Source organism: Pteropus medius, unplaced genomic scaffold (assembly GCF_902729225.1).
Source record: "Pteropus medius unplaced genomic scaffold, Ma_sr-lr_union100, whole genome shotgun sequence".
Classification (NCBI taxonomy): Eukaryota; Metazoa; Chordata; class Mammalia; order Chiroptera; family Pteropodidae; genus Pteropus; species Pteropus medius.
The window spans coordinates 26,173,844-26,190,943 of record NW_024347791.1 but is presented as its reverse complement, the minus strand read 5'-3'; the positions used below and the strand labels follow the sequence as shown (position 1 = coordinate 26,190,943).

The window sequence follows — 17,100 nt, the reverse complement described above, 5'->3', positions numbered from 1 at the left end:
ATTGTTTATATATAGCCTATGAGCTAAGAATGAGGAAAAAATGGGTTTTACATCTTTAAATTATTGAGAAAAAGGGAATAAAAGAGAGTAGCATTTCATGACACATGAAAAGTACAGAAAATTCCAATTTTAGTGTTCATCAGTAAAATTTTACTGAGACACAGCTATCTTCATTCATTTAAGTTTTCTCAGTGGCTGCTTCTATACTATAAGGTCAGAGTTGAGTAGTGATGACAGAGAGCATGAACCCACAAAATATTAATTATTTTTATCAGTCCTTTTACAGAAAAAAATTGCCCACTTCCAGAATATACCATACATGATACTCTAAAACTTTCTTTGGTCATTAAACTTTATATAATGTTCAATCTTCCAGATTTCCTACAGGTGGCTGCAAAATAAAAATGCAGCTAAAATTACTAAACCTTTTTCCCTGCTAATGCAAATGTCATATACTTTACAAAGTTATTCTCAAAATGGTTGCATTAATTATTAGTTTCATAATGGAATGTGAAAATGATCTACATTTTGGTGGCCTGTGTACCTAGACTTTGAGAAGTTTCATGTCTGTCTCATCTGAATGCAGGCTCTTCCTTCAACTGCTCAGTAGCCACTCAATACTGATTCTGAGTCCTGAGCTGAGCCACCATTTTGGGCTACACGGTCAGGTCAATGTTGCATAGATTGAAGAGAGGAATATATCTCCCATTCTTCTCAACTACCCTACTTTTCTTACATGGGCCCATTATACAGAAACTTCTGGGTTTTTTTATAAGTAGTTAGAAAAGCAAAAGAGGAGCTACACTTTTATTGTCTCCTTGTAGTGAATATTGTGATGGGCCAAAGATCCTTTCCCATTCCACGTCCATTCACTCATTCCCCTGCTGTTGGCAGCTCATGACTTTCAGTTGTTTCTCTCTTTGGCTCTCTCTCTTCTTCAGCTGAACAAAGTTTCTTGCCTAATATTATGTTCTGTTTCCATAGGCAAATCCATCTAATAACTGGTCAGTGCAGGAATATAAAAGCCCATCCACCTTGACTTAAGGCAAGATGATTATAAGGGGCCATCTGAGCTCCAGAGCTCCCTGTGGAATCCACTAAGGCTCAGTTAAACTTAATCATAGTGAGACCTCTCCTGCCCAATTCTTCTCATATCTCACGAAGTTGTTACTCTGAGAACAATACCCCATAAACTGTCTACAATCAAATCTACATCTGAGAGTCTGTTTCTTCGGGAAATTGACCTAAAACACTCCTCTCTAATTCTTCCCAAAGGAAAAGAAATGTGATATTTGATATGATGCCTGAGTGTAGGAGAAGAAAAGAGCGCATTTGGCTCAGCTCCTTTCCCTCTCTTTTCGGGCCATGCAAGGAGATGCATGTTCCACCTGCTACTTCCTCTTGTCACCTGCTATTTCCTTTTGTAGGGAAGCACACCAGGGTCATGCTTCAGCCGATGCTTCTCAGAGGCACATTTGAGCAAACATGAATCTCATTTCACAGTAATGAGGCTCTAAATTGTGTGACAAAGAAAATATCTATGGGAATCTTCTCTGAGCTCTAGATTCTCCCTAGAGTTGGATCTCCCAGAATCTAAATTTAGCCGAAGACACTAGGAAGTCAAGTTATGGCAGTAAGCTTAAATCTAGGATTTCCAATTTGGCCTGATCAATGATTATGCTAATAATTTAATCTTTGCTTTAATCTCTTGTCTTTGTTTTCTCATTTGGGTCAAAATTATGAGACATAGATGAATCACGATCATCATCTTAAATTCATAATGATAAAAGAGTAGCATTACATATATCCAATAGGTAAATCTTTACTCTTCATTATTAACCATTAATAGCCTAATTTAACAATCCAAATTAATAGTCATATTAATAGCATGTATGTATATATACCCCAGCAACTCTTTAGAGAGGTGCAAATCTTAGTTCAAATACAGCTTGAGGACTTGAGATTCAGGCAAGCAATTTTCAAATAGAAAAACTGAGCCTATTTCCTTATTTCTAAATGAATCTAAGAAGACTTGTTTCAAATTTACTTTAAGAATCAAAAGCAATAATATACATTAAGTATCTCTGGAATTATCTTACATAGTAGATATTCAATAAATGTTCATTTATAGTTCAGTAAGTAGCAAGAATTATTATGTAATATACCCAAATGGGTCCTCTCTAGATTTTTCAGAGAACAAAAATCCCATCTTCTCCAGTTCCAAAAGGTAAAAGGTTGATTTTTATTCCTAAGAAACTATTTAAAACTGAAATTCTGAACAATGAGTTAGTGAATTAGGTTCACACCAAAGCTGACAAGTACAAAAGTAGGTAACAGGTGACAGAGAATTAGAAACAGAGAGCAACAGCAAGCAGTCATGTCCATTACCCTTGTATGTTAGAGAATGCAGAGAAGGGATGCTTTAGAGTGAATGTTTTTGTCCCCCTAAAATTCATATGTTAAATCCTGATGCCCAATGTGATAGTATTAGAAGGTGGGGCCTTTGGTAGGTGATTAGGTCATGAGGGCAGAACCCTCATGAATGGAATTAGTCCCCTTATTAAAGAGATTCCAGAGTGCCTAGGAACCAGGAAGCAGTCCTTCATCAGACACTGAAAGTGCCAGCACCTCAATCCTGGAGTTTCCAGCCTCTAAAACTATGAGAACTAAAGTTTGTTGTTTAAGCCACCCAGTGTATGATATTCTTCTACAGCAGTTCAAAGTGACTAAGAAAGGAGAGAACATTCCCTTTGCTGTGAACTCTGACCACATAGGTACTATGGGATGGAAATAGGGAAGAACATCCAGAAACTGGCTATTCATAATGATAGCTATCAGATTAGCACTCTACTCAGATCTGGCACCAGGAATCAAACAACTCAAGAGTTGCCTTCTTTCTGCTCATATGTAGCAAAGAAAAAAAGAGAAGCCTGTGGTGGTTGGCCCCATCATATTCTCTTCTAGGGAGAGAAAACTAAGTTCCCTGATAGTTTGTTTAGAAAAGCAGTTTGAACTCAGAGACTCAACAGGAGTCTGAAAAGGGTGAGGCCAGACAATGACCAACATTTGAAAGCTCAGTACAGAACCAGTAATCAAAATAAAAATGTTCCATTTGTATCAGGGTGAATGCCACTTGATGCTAAGCATTTATTACTCTGGGGAGTTCTCTGCTGTGACCTATCATTCAGATTAAAGATTTTGCACACTATAGAAAAACTAAGGAAAGAATGAGTTTCTTTAAACTTCTGGGGAAAAAAATTCTAATATGTCACAAAACATTCCAGGAAAAGAATCTAGAATTGGAGGTGAAGGTGGGGGATTTTGGAATGTAGACTCTGGGGATGTAATCACTGACTTGATTTGTCTTTTTAGCTTCTGATGTCTGTGATTTCATGAACTCAGAACTATTAATACCATAGATATGACTAGTCTGGTCCAAAACCCAAGCTCAAACATTTAACATCATGACCTTCAGAACTAGTGAATTCCAAAGAGGAGCTGAATGCTCTGTGAATAAATATGTCCCTTACCATTTTTTATAAATCTGTTGAATATAAACTTTATAGTAGTTTTTGTTTGTTTGTTTAAGTCTGATGTTATTTAAAACAGAGAGAGAAGGAGATAAAGAGAGGCAGGAGTAGGAGGAGGGGAAGGAAAAGGAAGGGAGAGTTAAAAAAGAGAAGGCAAAGGAAGGAAAGAGGAGGGAAGGGAAATTCAATGATTTTTTAAACACATTTCCTAATTCTTTTCCAAGAGTAGACCATGAACCACATTTCAGAAAGCAGTTTGTTTTATAAATCATAAGACCTAACAAAAAGGAGAGAAGAAAAAATTACCAAAGCACACTATTTATGACTTCTATTAAGCATTACTGATAGTGTAGAGCACAGAGACAGAGGAGCTATAAAGAGTATGCTCAATTCTTTATAAACATAAGGTACCAAAGATTCTAGTCCAAAGAACGAGTTACTAGCTTCAAAAATGGGAGAAAAGTTCCAAGACTTTCTCAAGCTGTATTTCATGAGCTAATCATACCAGTTTCTGCAGGAATGCAGAAATTATTGCAAAATGGTTAGGTTCTATAAACACACTGGCGAAGCTTAACTTTACATATAAGAGAAAAAAATCTCAAGGTATATAGAACATCCCCCATTTTAAAATATTTCTTTCTTATATTTTTCTTCTTTTTACGAAAAGAAGGAAATCTCCCAGCTCACCTGTATCAAAGCCCACACTTGGCACTATGTCCACAGTTCCGTGAAAGGCTCCGGCCCATGCTGAGGTAGCAGTGGTGACTGTCGTTGGATCTGTCTTTGTGATGTCACACTGAGGAGCAGGAATCCTGGCTGTACGCACTGATGGCATCAGCAGGTGCCCATAGGATGGATCCAGGGCAGAGCCAGCAGAAGGATGGTGGTGATGGTGGTGGTGGTGGTGCCGGTGGTGCATGTGAGCATGGGGATGGTGGTGCCGCATGTACACATCGTGCATGTGGCTGTAGGATGGGCTCACCTGAGATGCCAAAGGGTAGTGCCAGGACTCAGATACAGGAGGAGGAGGGGCTGGGCCAGTCTGGTGCAGGCCGTGTCCTGGCCAGGGGCTGGAGTCGGCTGCGGTAAAGGTGCCAGGGGGTGCAGTGACCTGGAAGTCAGGATGAACTCCCCCCAAACAGGGTGCAGATGGGGCTTGGTAAGAGCTGGTCCAAAAAGAAGTCGGGAAACTACTCCTCTGACTTGAGAGAGTCGAGCTGTCTGAGAAGACAGAAAAATAAATTATTTACATAAGATTCAGTCTGTGATAGACTTGCCTCTACTTGTCCAATATTTTACAAGCAGGTTAACTGGTATGCACTCTTTTTCTCCCCACACAGAAGTGAATTGAGATCAGGTAAGCCTCTGAGCTCATGTGTTAAGTCAATGCACAGGATTCAAGGTGCTGAATGAGTCCCCCTCTTTGTTTGTGTAGCATATGCAGCCACAGTCTATGCTGAGGTTTGCAAGTTGGGACTGAAAAGCTTCATTTCTTCCTGGGTGTCTTGCTGCCATCACATCTGAACAGAGGTCATAGGTCCCTACATCAATGGTAAAGAAAGCTTAGGCCATAGATATGGTTCAAGTAGGTTGGAGATGATGTTTACTAACTTCTTTTAAATGCAAATACAATTTCCATTCAAACAAAACATTTTAATGCCGAAAGTAATAAATGGAAGGTTGCACTTAATTATTCTCATCAACACTTATTTTCCATCAAGAAAAGTGTATTCTAAGCTTATTTTTTTTTGTAGAGGTCTAGGAATTTTTGGACTAAGAATAATAATAGTTAACATTTAATGACAGTGACCAATTACACAATACTAGGCCAGGGGCTTTTCATAGATGATTTCAACGGATCCTTACTCTAGTTCTATGAGGTAGGTTTTATTATTATCTCCATTTTATCAATGTAGAAACCAAAGCAGGGAGGAAGCCCAAGACTTCACAGCGCACAAGTAGGAAACTGAGTTTGAAGACAGGTAGCCTGCCACAATGGCGGCACTCTTCATAACTGTGCCACCAGAGGGCACAATTGCAACTATAACCTGAACGTCAGAATTTGGTGAAGATTCTGTGGAAATTGAGAGTGGAAGAGATTCAAATAGAGGCAATAAGTTTGAGGAGGTATTTGGGAAGGGGGAACAATATCAAAGAATAGTACTCAGAGATAAATAAGAAAGAGGGAGAATCCTCCCCAATTCTGCTTCATTTCAATCTCTCCACTTCACCTTCATAACATTTAAAATGACCTATTATGTACCAGACATAGGGTGGTCAGGGATGACCAAAAAGATGTCACTTTTAATCACAATTTGATAGGAGACAAGTAAATAGACATGTGCAATATGACGTGGTAAGTGCTCTCGTAAGGGGAAGCACAGAGAGAGGGCACAGAAGCAGCTTAAGAAAGCGAAAGCTAAATTGAAAGAGTAGCCTTGTGAAGTAGGGCTAGACTTGTGAAGAGGTAGGGAAGAGTGTTTTAGAAAAAAAAAATATGTTAAAAAATTTTTAAAAAATTACACACACACGCTCACGCACGCACACACAGTAGCATTTGAGGGATTAAAAAGAGTTCAGTGGGCAAAAGGTGGCAAAAATTTGGACTAGGGTCCAAGAGGGATCCAGATGGGTATGGCCTTGCCAGCCACATATTGAATGTGGGCCTTGTCTTGAGAAGGTCCCAGTGAGCTTTTAAGAGTTTTAATCTAGGGAATGATAAAGTTAGACCTCTGTTTAGAAATTTCAGTACCCCTAGCACTAGTCTGCGGCCGTGATGTGGTGTAACTGAGTGAGCACTGGACTGGGAGCTTAGCATGCTCAACCAGAGAACTAGCACACCCAGCTCTTACCCACGCTCATTTTATGACCCCCAAATAAATCTGTTGATCTCCTCATGGCTCAGTTTCTTCTATTAAAAATGAGTCATTTGAATTAAAGTTCCAAATATCTTCTAGCTCCATACTTCTCTCATTTTGTAAAATGGCCTATGAATTATTTCTATCTATAGATAAAGATAAGGTTGCTTAGCACATTAGTCATGCACATACAGTGAAATACTATTTTCTTACTGGGTTCCACACACAGAACTTCACTAGATTTTTCCACTGAACAAAGGATATCCTAAGAAGTACTCTGAAATGAAAGTATGCAGAAGTCTGACATATCCATGTTCTCACTTCATAATTTTCCAGGACATTTTTTTTTTTTAACCTCAGGGAAAGCTTATATAACTTGAACCAACCACCACATATGTAACTTAACTAACATAATTAGGATATAACTGTGGTGTTCAAACATTTTTTTTTTCTCTAGCTTCCTTAATAGCTATGGTGCTAGCACTGCAAACTCTTCCATTCTCTCCCTGCCAGAGCTGCTAGCATCTACCAACTATTCATTCTATGAAGAGAAAGCTATTCAGTCTCACAGTCAAGTCTCTCACCTCCAGTGAATCTCCGTGGAGCTCAAAACTCTGGGGGAGATCTAGGAAATTATGTTTTTCAAGAGGCAAAAGATGAAAGTGTACACTGTTCTTCAAGTCCTGCATGATTTTGTTTTGTCACAATCACAACTCATCAGAAATTAGCACTTAAAATCAAACTCAGTGGCATTGGGGCAAATATGTTTTATTTCAGGGTTGTCTTCCTTTGACACATGAAAAATGACTGCTAATGACGGGCAAGATAATCGTGTAAGCTGTGAGAAGAAAATTAAAACTGCCTTAAATGATGGCCATTGCAGAATATTTCTGTCACACTCAACAATGAAAATGGTCAATGTTTAAAGTTTAAAATCCAAACAAGGAGTTTATAGAGACTTCTTATATAATATAGTACAGCTTTGCCATCACCAATCTGCCACTTGCTCTCACAGATCCAATCTTTGGTATCAAACCCTTCATTCTACTCATAACTTTCATCTCCGGGTGGGGCCAGAATCTGCTGAACCCAACCCACAGGTGTATGCCAGAGATGCAGTTTCCCTTATTAAAATCACTCATTAAAATTTCAAAAGTATAGAGAGTATATGTCATTTCTTTGGATGCTTTCTTTTCATTTCTTTTGTTTATATGTGCATGGACCCTATTTTATTTTATAGACGCTTAAGCATTTTGGATATGCAGACATAAATGTGAATAATGAAATAATGACAAATTCCTTACCAAAAATCTTGTCCTATTTATGAAGTATTGTATTGTGATTAGTGAACACATTACCATTGCAAGTGGAAATCTATTTTTAAAAATGTACTTCATAAAGTCTGAACAAAGCTTCAAAATTGCTATATGGTATCTTTATTGTTAAAAAAATCTTGATACAAAGAACCAGATGATATGATTTTTTTTTCATGCCTGGGAATCAGTGTACTTATTTCATATGTATGTAAATTTTTTCATTACATGACTCTTTGCTTACGAGTACTTAATCACAGCCACATTTGCTGGATGAAAAAGCATATGAAAAACTGAGCATGAGCTATTTCCTTGCAATATTACTTTTCAGGTTAGTGGAGGCAACTCAGAATTGTATAATGTTAACACTCCATGGTGACTTGGGTTCAATGTTACTTGATAGTTGGATGATGTTAACACTGACAGTCTGACATACATAGATCTGAATATATTTTGATTCAGTTTGCATTTGGGATTGAAAAACATTATATACACATATCCCTTGTTCCTAAGCAACAACGAAAAAATGGCAAAACTGATACATTGTCCACTATAACCCACCCAAAGCATACCCAGCAATCTCACTGTGTAATTTATACTAGAAATATAACTTTGAGATATAGATGAGTTTATCATGGAGCATCAAGTGGTTCTTTCAATTCACAGTAGCTGGGATACTTTTTATATTAACTCTAAATATCTCTAAAAATAAAATCTGGCAGCAAATAATTTAGCAAAAGAAAAATCAACACTTAATTTAAAAAATAAACATTATATTACTTAATTTTGAAAACTATGATTTTAAAAGGAAAAATGGGACAATAAAATAGTATAGAATTTCTATCTTAAGTTATCTCAAAAATCTCCAGAAAACAAATTCTTAGAATATTGATTTAAAGCATCAATGTTAAAAGATAACATTTACCTTTTTATTGCCCTCATTGAGAAAAATGTTACTGCATTTTTAGTCTAAAGGGCCCATGCTAATTTAATTCCTATTCTTTTGTTCTACTTCTCATGAAAATAAATCATTGAGTCAGAGGTGAAAGGATGTGTGTCCCAATGTTTTCTGTTACTAAGGAATTGGACATTACCCTTCCATCCTACAATTTCTGGGTAGTTACTTTGTTCTAGATTTGCTCAAAATGGGACGAAATCAGATGCCCAAACTCCATGGAGGCAGGTAAATCAGGCCTCACTTTCCTTCACTGTGTCTGTTCGAAATTTTCCAGTGGCGATTCTCCCAGCAGTGCCACCTGGAGATGCTAGCCAACTCTCTCCTTCCCAGTCTCAGCCAGCTCGAGAGATCGGCCCTCCTCTCCTTTCCCTTCTTTGCTGCTTTAGGTTAGTGCTCGTTTCGAGTGAGAATGAGTTATCCCAAGCAGACACTATGTAGATCAATCAAGCAATGATTATTTTGCCAGTACATAAGAAAAAATGTAAGTTTACTATTCAATGGTTTTTAAGTCAGTGCTATATTTTGCCATGGCCCAACTTATTTACTCCTTACACACACACACACACACACACACACACACAGACATACACACACAAACACACACACGTACTTTCTGTAATAATGTATGAGTATCAAGATCAATGCATGGCCATATTTGAAGCTGGCTTTTCCATTTGGTGGGGATAAGAAGGCAAACAAATTCATAAGGTTGTCTTAAGACCTATTCAATTCCAATAAGAAGTAACTGATGTTATATTGTATCTAAGTACAAATATTTGTCAATTGTTTGCCTAACAGCTGCAAAACACGTAAAGAGGATTTTCCTCACATCATCAAGATACACACTCAAAGTATGACCATTATTCTATTATTAGCTGACATCTATTCTTATCTAAAGATTTACTGTGTAAATATATTCTGCAATCAAACATAATTCAATTTTAAATTCTTTTGTAGCACCGTAGCAGTTGCATAGTTTGTAAAAATTTCATGCCATAAATCAGACCCTTTAATTTAATACAGCTGATCAGGAGCTCCTGCATAAAGTATTATTGCCATGACCATCAACATTGTCAATAGCCTCAAGTACCTATATGTCCGAGACACTGTGTTTTTGCCAGAAATACAAATTTTCAAAACACAATGCTGTATAAAGACCTAAAGTTGGGTTTCTATGTGCAAAGTGAATGGAAACTTACTTATGGAAGAGAGAAAGTCATCTGACCTTGATTTAGCACCTCGCATCCAGCCATATGCCAAATTATTCATATATATTATTAAAACATCTTTACAGTAACCCTAGGACGTGGGTATCAATAAACATATGTTATATAGTTGAAGTTGAGCCCAAGAGATTTTAAGTAATCTCCAATCGTGTAGTAACCAGACAGTAATAAGGCCCAAATCTGAACCCCAAACAAACAGAATCCAAAGTCTACATTATCCAAACCTGTATTGCTTTTGCTCCAGCAATTAATACAAAATTCTCAACAACTCTCTTCACTAGACATGGGAATGTCAATTTGTTATACTTGTAAGATATTATTATCTAAATTTTGTGAACCTATGAACTGTATCCAGGTTATATATGTTCACCTAAAACTGACTGATTCTCAACTAGAAACAATTATGGCTAAGTCTATTCACAAATGGAAAGTAAATAATACATTTGAAATCATAGAACTTTACAGAGAAAAGATTTCAACAATCACTTAATATACTTATTTTATAAATAAGAAAGCTACAATGATGATTTCATAAAACTTATTGCTAGTAAATTCTCCATTAAGAATTTTTTTTGTTTTCTAATCCCAGGTATAAAATATGAACTTAGTTTATCTAATTCAGTTGCTCAGTCATTCAATTCATATTTATTCCAGATCTTCCATATAGAAATGCATTATCCTGAGTATTAGGAAAAATTATTTGAGATAACTAGGTATATGTGGTCTTAGTAGGAGAGTGAGTGATGGAAATTGAAGAGCACATGTGTTTACCTGGGCTACTCTAATAAACTAAACTGACATACAAAGCTCTAAAAGTTCTCATTTCTGCCTATGACTCTTCATTTCACTCCATAGGACATGCCAGAATTTTTGCTCCTCATTAAATGCTCTAAGCTCAGTCCTTACTCAGAGCCTTTGTACTGGCTACTCCCTCTTCATTGAAAATAATTTCCCCTAGATATTCATGTGATGAGGAGCATTCTTATTTCCTTCAGGTCTGTGCTGAAATGTAATGGTCTCAAAGAGAGTGTCTATTATCACCCTAAGTAAAATAGTACCTTACGTTTCACCATATATTTATTACCTATCTCTTCCACTAAAAAATTCCATGAATGTAGAGCCTTAAACTCTCCTGTTCACTAATATACTCCCACTATCCAGAACACAGTAGGACTTTAATAAATATTTGCCGTGTAAGTCAGTGAATAAAACAGATTGATTTAAGGCCACATTTAAGGTAATGTCAAGAAAATTATAATACTAGCTACTAAAACATGACCATTATCCATCCTTTCTATACTGAAATTTGACATCTATCTTAAAGTCTTCTCTATTCAGTCATGTAGATTATGAAAAAAAACACTGAATTGCTGAGTTTTTGCATATACACATCTCACTGAAAATGATGCTGGTTATAATTCTATAGACAAATTGCTCTCCCATCTAGCTATAATTTTGGGTCCTTGTTCCTACGTTCCAAGTTAAATGATTACTAGGTTGCCTATGTCAGTATGCTAAAAGAAGGAGGCATTGTGTTTAATATCCTCCTAGTGTTAGGTAGCTAGTCAGACATGAGTGGCAGGGGGTAAAAAGGAAAAGGGGCCCAGCGTAGAGATGGTCCAAAGAATATTATTGGTAGTTAGAGAATCCCTCCTGCATCCCCAGAGACAAAGGACAGGAGGGTCATAGTCTTAGCTGGCCTAATATGACTACCGACGCCTGCTCTGGAGGTACTACCTTAATTTGCCTACAATTTAAACTTCTTTATAATACTATGCTTATGCCTGGAAGTTCATGAATCTAATTATAACAGAGTGTATTCTGAGTAAGCACATGTGCACTAGGCACAGAGTTATATAACAGTCAGGTGTCGATCAAAATGAGCTCACTTGCCAATCACCTAGGAATGCCTTTGAAACCACCCCATCACAACCCAAATATAAGGCAGACATTCCCACTTCTGGGCTCTCTTTTTGTGGTCTTTCTCTGGCCTTTTTGTGGCCCCTTTGTGTTGGTTACGTTACTGGGACCATATGCCTCCTTGGGGCATTCTTTGTCTTTCTAAAATATTTTTAATTCATCTTTTAAATTTTAATTAAATATTTTAAATAAATCTTTTCTAAATTTTAATGACCTGTGATTCTTTGCTGCGTCATTTGAAGAAGAATCAAGAGAAAACACTAACTACACATCTGCGCCATTATCCCTCTCCCTCCCCCCTGCTGCTGGGGTGACATCAAACTTTGATCCGCCCCAATGGTGATACTAGGACAAAGTATCTTCATAGATTTATTATTGATATACCAAACTATTTATTAAAGCCAGCTAATTTACTGAAATTTTCCTATTTTCACCCTCTACAAGTTATTAAATGTATTCATCATGTACAATTAAATAGGATATTGGTTGATTGCATAATATCTTAGGTTTCAAAGGACTAAGTTCTCAGTTCCTGAGGGAACTCCATAGTATGTACTAATCAAATAAGCAGTTATAACTCCCAATTCACTCCCAATTCAATTCAAGGTCTCAGTCATTTGAGTCTTTATCCCATCTCCTCTATAGTCACTACTTATCTCAGTGTTCTTCATATTTACTAAAAAGAAAGAAGGCCTAGAAATTTCATAAGGCCAGGACCGCTCATAAAATGAAGCAGAACCATTTCTCTGATACTAAGAGGGGACGCACCATCTATCTGCTTCTCACCTGCCCTCTACCATAGGTAGCATAGCATACAGGTGAGAAGCCTTTCCTCACCATAGGATCACCTAGGGCACTTGTTAAAGTGTGATTCTCAGAGCCTTCCTTTAAAGACTCTAATTTAGTACATCTGAGTTAAAGGGCCTGCAATCTGTGTTTTTAAGGGCACTAGATCAATGACTATCAAACCTGAGCCTGCATTTGAATCGCACTATAAGGAACTAGTTAAAACACAGATTACTCTACCCCTGAGTTTCTGATTCAGTAAATCTGGGGTGTGGCTCAAGAATATGCATTTCTAATAAGCTCCCATGTGATGTCTAGTCCTGGCAACCACACTTAAAATGTTGAGAAACATTTTACTAGATACTTCATATAAGCTAGTGAGTTCAGAAAAAAACATCCATAACACATTTCTCTAAAAGTATCATTGGAATGATGTATTATTTTTTTCTACTCTTGTAATTATCTCAGTTAAGATATCACCCAACAATTTTCAGTGAGTTAGTAATTAGATTCCAGCACACCTCTGTGACTTCTATATAGAGAGAAATAAAGAAGACACCCGATCTACTGTTTTACTTTACCAAGGTAAAAGTAGTAGTCTAAACCATGTAGACACAGTCAATAATATCGAGATTATATACTACAAAGAGTTAATACTGCAATAAGGCAGGACAGAGAAAGTTATCCAGAGAACACAGCAGACTTTCAAAGTTTGTATTCCTGGGTCAAACTCAGATCTCTGCTATGTCACCACGTAGCACCTAGTGGAATGAGCAAGAGCTCATTTTTAAAAGCTGATCCAGGCACGCCTATAATTTAGAGGTCCAAATTGGGCCATCGGGCCTTAAGGAATGGTGCCTTGCAGCTCGATCCTGCCACTATAAACTCCGGCTGGTTGCATCACTACTTTCCATGAGGAATTTAAGGGGTGTGACTGCATCCTTTCCAACCCTGCATTCCACATGTGACAAAACTGATCCAGCTGTTTGTCTGAAAGAAATTCCTTGCCGTCCTTAAAAATTAAAAAGCAAGTGGATATCCGTCCTTCAGGGGCAAGTCTCCAGCTGGAACCTGGTACAGGCGGTTTCGAAATAGAGACAGGGCTCCGGAGAGCATCTGCTTTTAAATTCTTACCTCGCCATAGGGGGGTTAGCCCCATCTTGCTTTTTGAAATGGCAGATTCTGGATGGAGGGTACTGGCTTGGCCCAAAGCTCTTGAGAAGTGTTCATCCACTACTGACCCAATGTCTCCCTGGAAATAAGTGAAAAGGACACAGCGAGAGTTAAGGTACTCCATCTCGGCAGGCTGGTCTTTCTCCTCCTCCTCATCCTCCTCCTCCTCCTCCTCCTCTTGTTTGCTGGGAAGCGTGACTTCCAGAGAGTCCTGCATCTTGCTGTATACCGCTAACTTCTTCTGGGATGGAATAAACAAAACACAGTATCAAAGACTGTTTGTAAGAAAGCATTAACTAGTTAACTTTTCACTAAAAATATATATATAAATATTAACACGTTTGCAAATTGAGCCTTCTTCATCTTCTTTACTCCATCTTCCTCCCCCTCCCCAAACCAGCCTTCTCCTTCTCACCCTGAAAAAAAGTCTGTTGTTTCAAATTTAGCAACAAAAACTCTGATATTAGATGGTATATTTTCAGAGCGTGAAAAGTTTTTTTAAAAATCTAAACAGTCCGAAAGGAGAGTGACTTAAAAAAATGTGACAGAGCCGTTTCTATTTTTTCTTCCCATTTTTTTCTGTTTTAAAGACTTAATGTACAGCAACATTAAACTTTGGGACAGGGAGAAATGGGGAATAGGAGGCCTAATTGTCTGAGAGAGCGGGAGGGAAGAAAAGAGCTTTTCATAAATGAAATAAACTAAAATAAAAACAAGAATGTAGCATCTTACAAAAGATGCTACAGATATATTGGCAGATATGTTGAACTCATTTCTCAAAAATCAAACTAAAATGACAAAATAAGTCTGTATGAAGACCCATTTTGCACGGAACATATTTTTCAGATGTCCCACTTATCACCATTATCACAGAGGGGAAAAAAAGGTATTGTTATGGCTTACAGAAAATAATACAAAATACTAGCAATGGCTGGTATGACTTTTAAATAAAAATGAGAAAGTTTTCATAATTTTAAAATATGTTTTAAACATATGATTATAGCAATTATTATAATAGTAAATATATATATAATGCCAGACAGTCTTATAAAACTTTATATTTATTAATTACCTCATTTAATTTTTACAATTCTATAACATGGTTATTGATACTATCCATATTTTAAAGATGATGAAACTAAGGCATAGTGAAGTGAAGTAACTCGTCAAAGCTCACAAAGCATGTAAGTGATGGAGCCAGCATGTGTAATAAAAATACTCAGTTATATATATATGTGTGTGCGCATATATGTGTTGGAGGAGAGTAGGGGAGGGGTATCTAGTGTGAGAATAAAAATTACCAAAATATTATGTCTTGTATTGTTTTTCTAGGTGGTAAGTTTGTGATTATTTTCTGATTCCTGCTTTTCAATATTTAAAAAGCATTTTTCATTGCACACAACTTCAGTGTGAATTAGGTATAAGAAGATAATGCTAAAGATTATAAAATTCATTATCTTAAAGATGGAATGGTGAAATGAGCTTTCTATCATTGTATACCTGCAAAACCTAATCCTTTACCATACCATGTTTTTTTTTTAATTTAAGAAAAAATGCATGCTGGAAAATGATTGTGAGTTGAAAAAAATAAATCATTCTAGAATACACAGTAAGCACATAGTTTTGTGAATGTTATCAAAACACATAACCCAGACTCTTATGTTTCTAATGTATTAGCTTGAAAATCTATAACCCCAAATTATAAATGCATAATTCAATAAATTTAACTCCTTCTCCCTAACAGTGAATATGTTGTTTTTGTGTAAGGTATATTATGAGTTGCTGGTTATTATTTAAGGGCTGATATTTATAAATATATATATTTTTATTTATAATATGTGTCAGTATGATTATCGTTATTGATAAATAGATAATTCATTCCTCGTGAGTAAATATGCCTTGTCGATGATTAGGTGATTGTAATAACTGAGTAGTTGTATTTCTTACAGTCTGTTTTGCATAGATTTAAACATGTTTATATTTAACTTCAATAGTAAAATGACCCAGCAACATAGGTTATGTATAAAGTGAGGGGACTGATCTAAATGGTCTCTAAAGTTACTCCCAGCTTTAAATTCCATTATAAACTTAAACAACTGTTACAATTCACTAGTTAAATCACAGTACTCTTTCTTTTTACATGTGTGTATTTGCTTAAAGCTATACCATTTTAAGCATATACACACATACTCTCTGCCCAGTACTCCAGCATAATAGAAAAAAGCACTATTTTTAAATGGGAAGGAAATGATAACTGATCTACAGAGTAGCTTCACTGTCCCTAAGAGTTCATTATTATCTATTAAACTGATTTTATTTTCCTGTTAATCTCCAACTGAGCATCAGTTTGTGAGAATCGAGTTTCGCGGCTATTATTTCATTTGTTCAATTTTAGTATATATTCTAAAATAAAAAAGTCCTGTTCATGTTAATTATTCAATGTGTAAAAATGTATAAACTACAAATCTTGATATAAACATAGCATAGTATTATGACCACTAACGATATATGTGTAAAAATGTATAAACTACAAATCTTGATATAAACGTAGCATAGTATTATGACCACTAACGATAATAAAATATCCTAATTTTTTAATTGATAGCAGTTGAATTTAAACTATAGATTTTCAATCTAATTAAGGTTATATAATTTTCCAAATGTGAAATAATTTCATGTTATTCTTTTTCAACCATTGTTGAATGGCTAGATATAAATAAATTAATCTAAAACTTACACAGTTTCCAATATAAAATGGGGGAAGAATGAGCAAAATCTGCTATTGTATCAAAATATCTTTTATTACTCTATTTTCTAAAAATCATTTGTGTTATATATGCATTCATTTCCTATATTCTTTATATTTCATATATATAAATATATACTGATATATTATTTCTTTTGATGTACAAACACTTGTGGTTCTATAAGAATACCTATATTGACTACTCTATTTAAGTAAAAATTTTGGGAATAATTATAAAGTATAGTTTTTTTATCTCTCTCCGAACTTTTTAAGGTAGGTCATCTCCTAATTAAATAAATTTGCTTGGACACAAAAAACTAAAATGATAAAAGAGCCTATAATATACCTACCAATAGGCAAGACAAAAGGCATACCTATCATTCATTACCTGTTGTAATTTTTTCAGATAAAATTGGGTCGATTTTTCCAAATTATAGTGAACTTACTTAAATATTTACATTTCACACACACACACACACACACACACATACACACACACACAGTCTCATTATCAACATCAGTTTTAAAGGAGGAATTCTAAAGTGTCCAAATGAACTGATAGCTACCTAAAATGCTAACGCTGAATTTGC

At 36.0% G+C, this 17,100-nt stretch overlaps 1 protein-coding gene across 5 annotated transcripts in view; it reads right to left on the bottom strand.

The window, feature by feature from the left end:
* VGLL3 (vestigial like family member 3) overlaps positions 1–17,100 on the bottom strand; it is a 47,390-nt gene that overhangs the window by 21,381 nt on the left and 8,909 nt on the right. For 3 of the 5 annotated variants that reach the window (XM_039878264.1, XM_039878266.1, XM_039878267.1), the window contains exons 2-3: positions 13,726–14,005; positions 4,218–4,751 (exon numbers count right to left, since the gene is read on the bottom strand). In XM_039878264.1, coding sequence (XP_039734198.1) covers positions 4,218–4,751; positions 13,726–14,005 — 814 coding nt within the window. The remainder of the gene's footprint in view (positions 1–4,217; positions 4,752–13,725; positions 14,006–17,100) is intronic. The other 2 variants (XM_039878265.1, XM_039878268.1) reach the window with 2 other exon arrangements.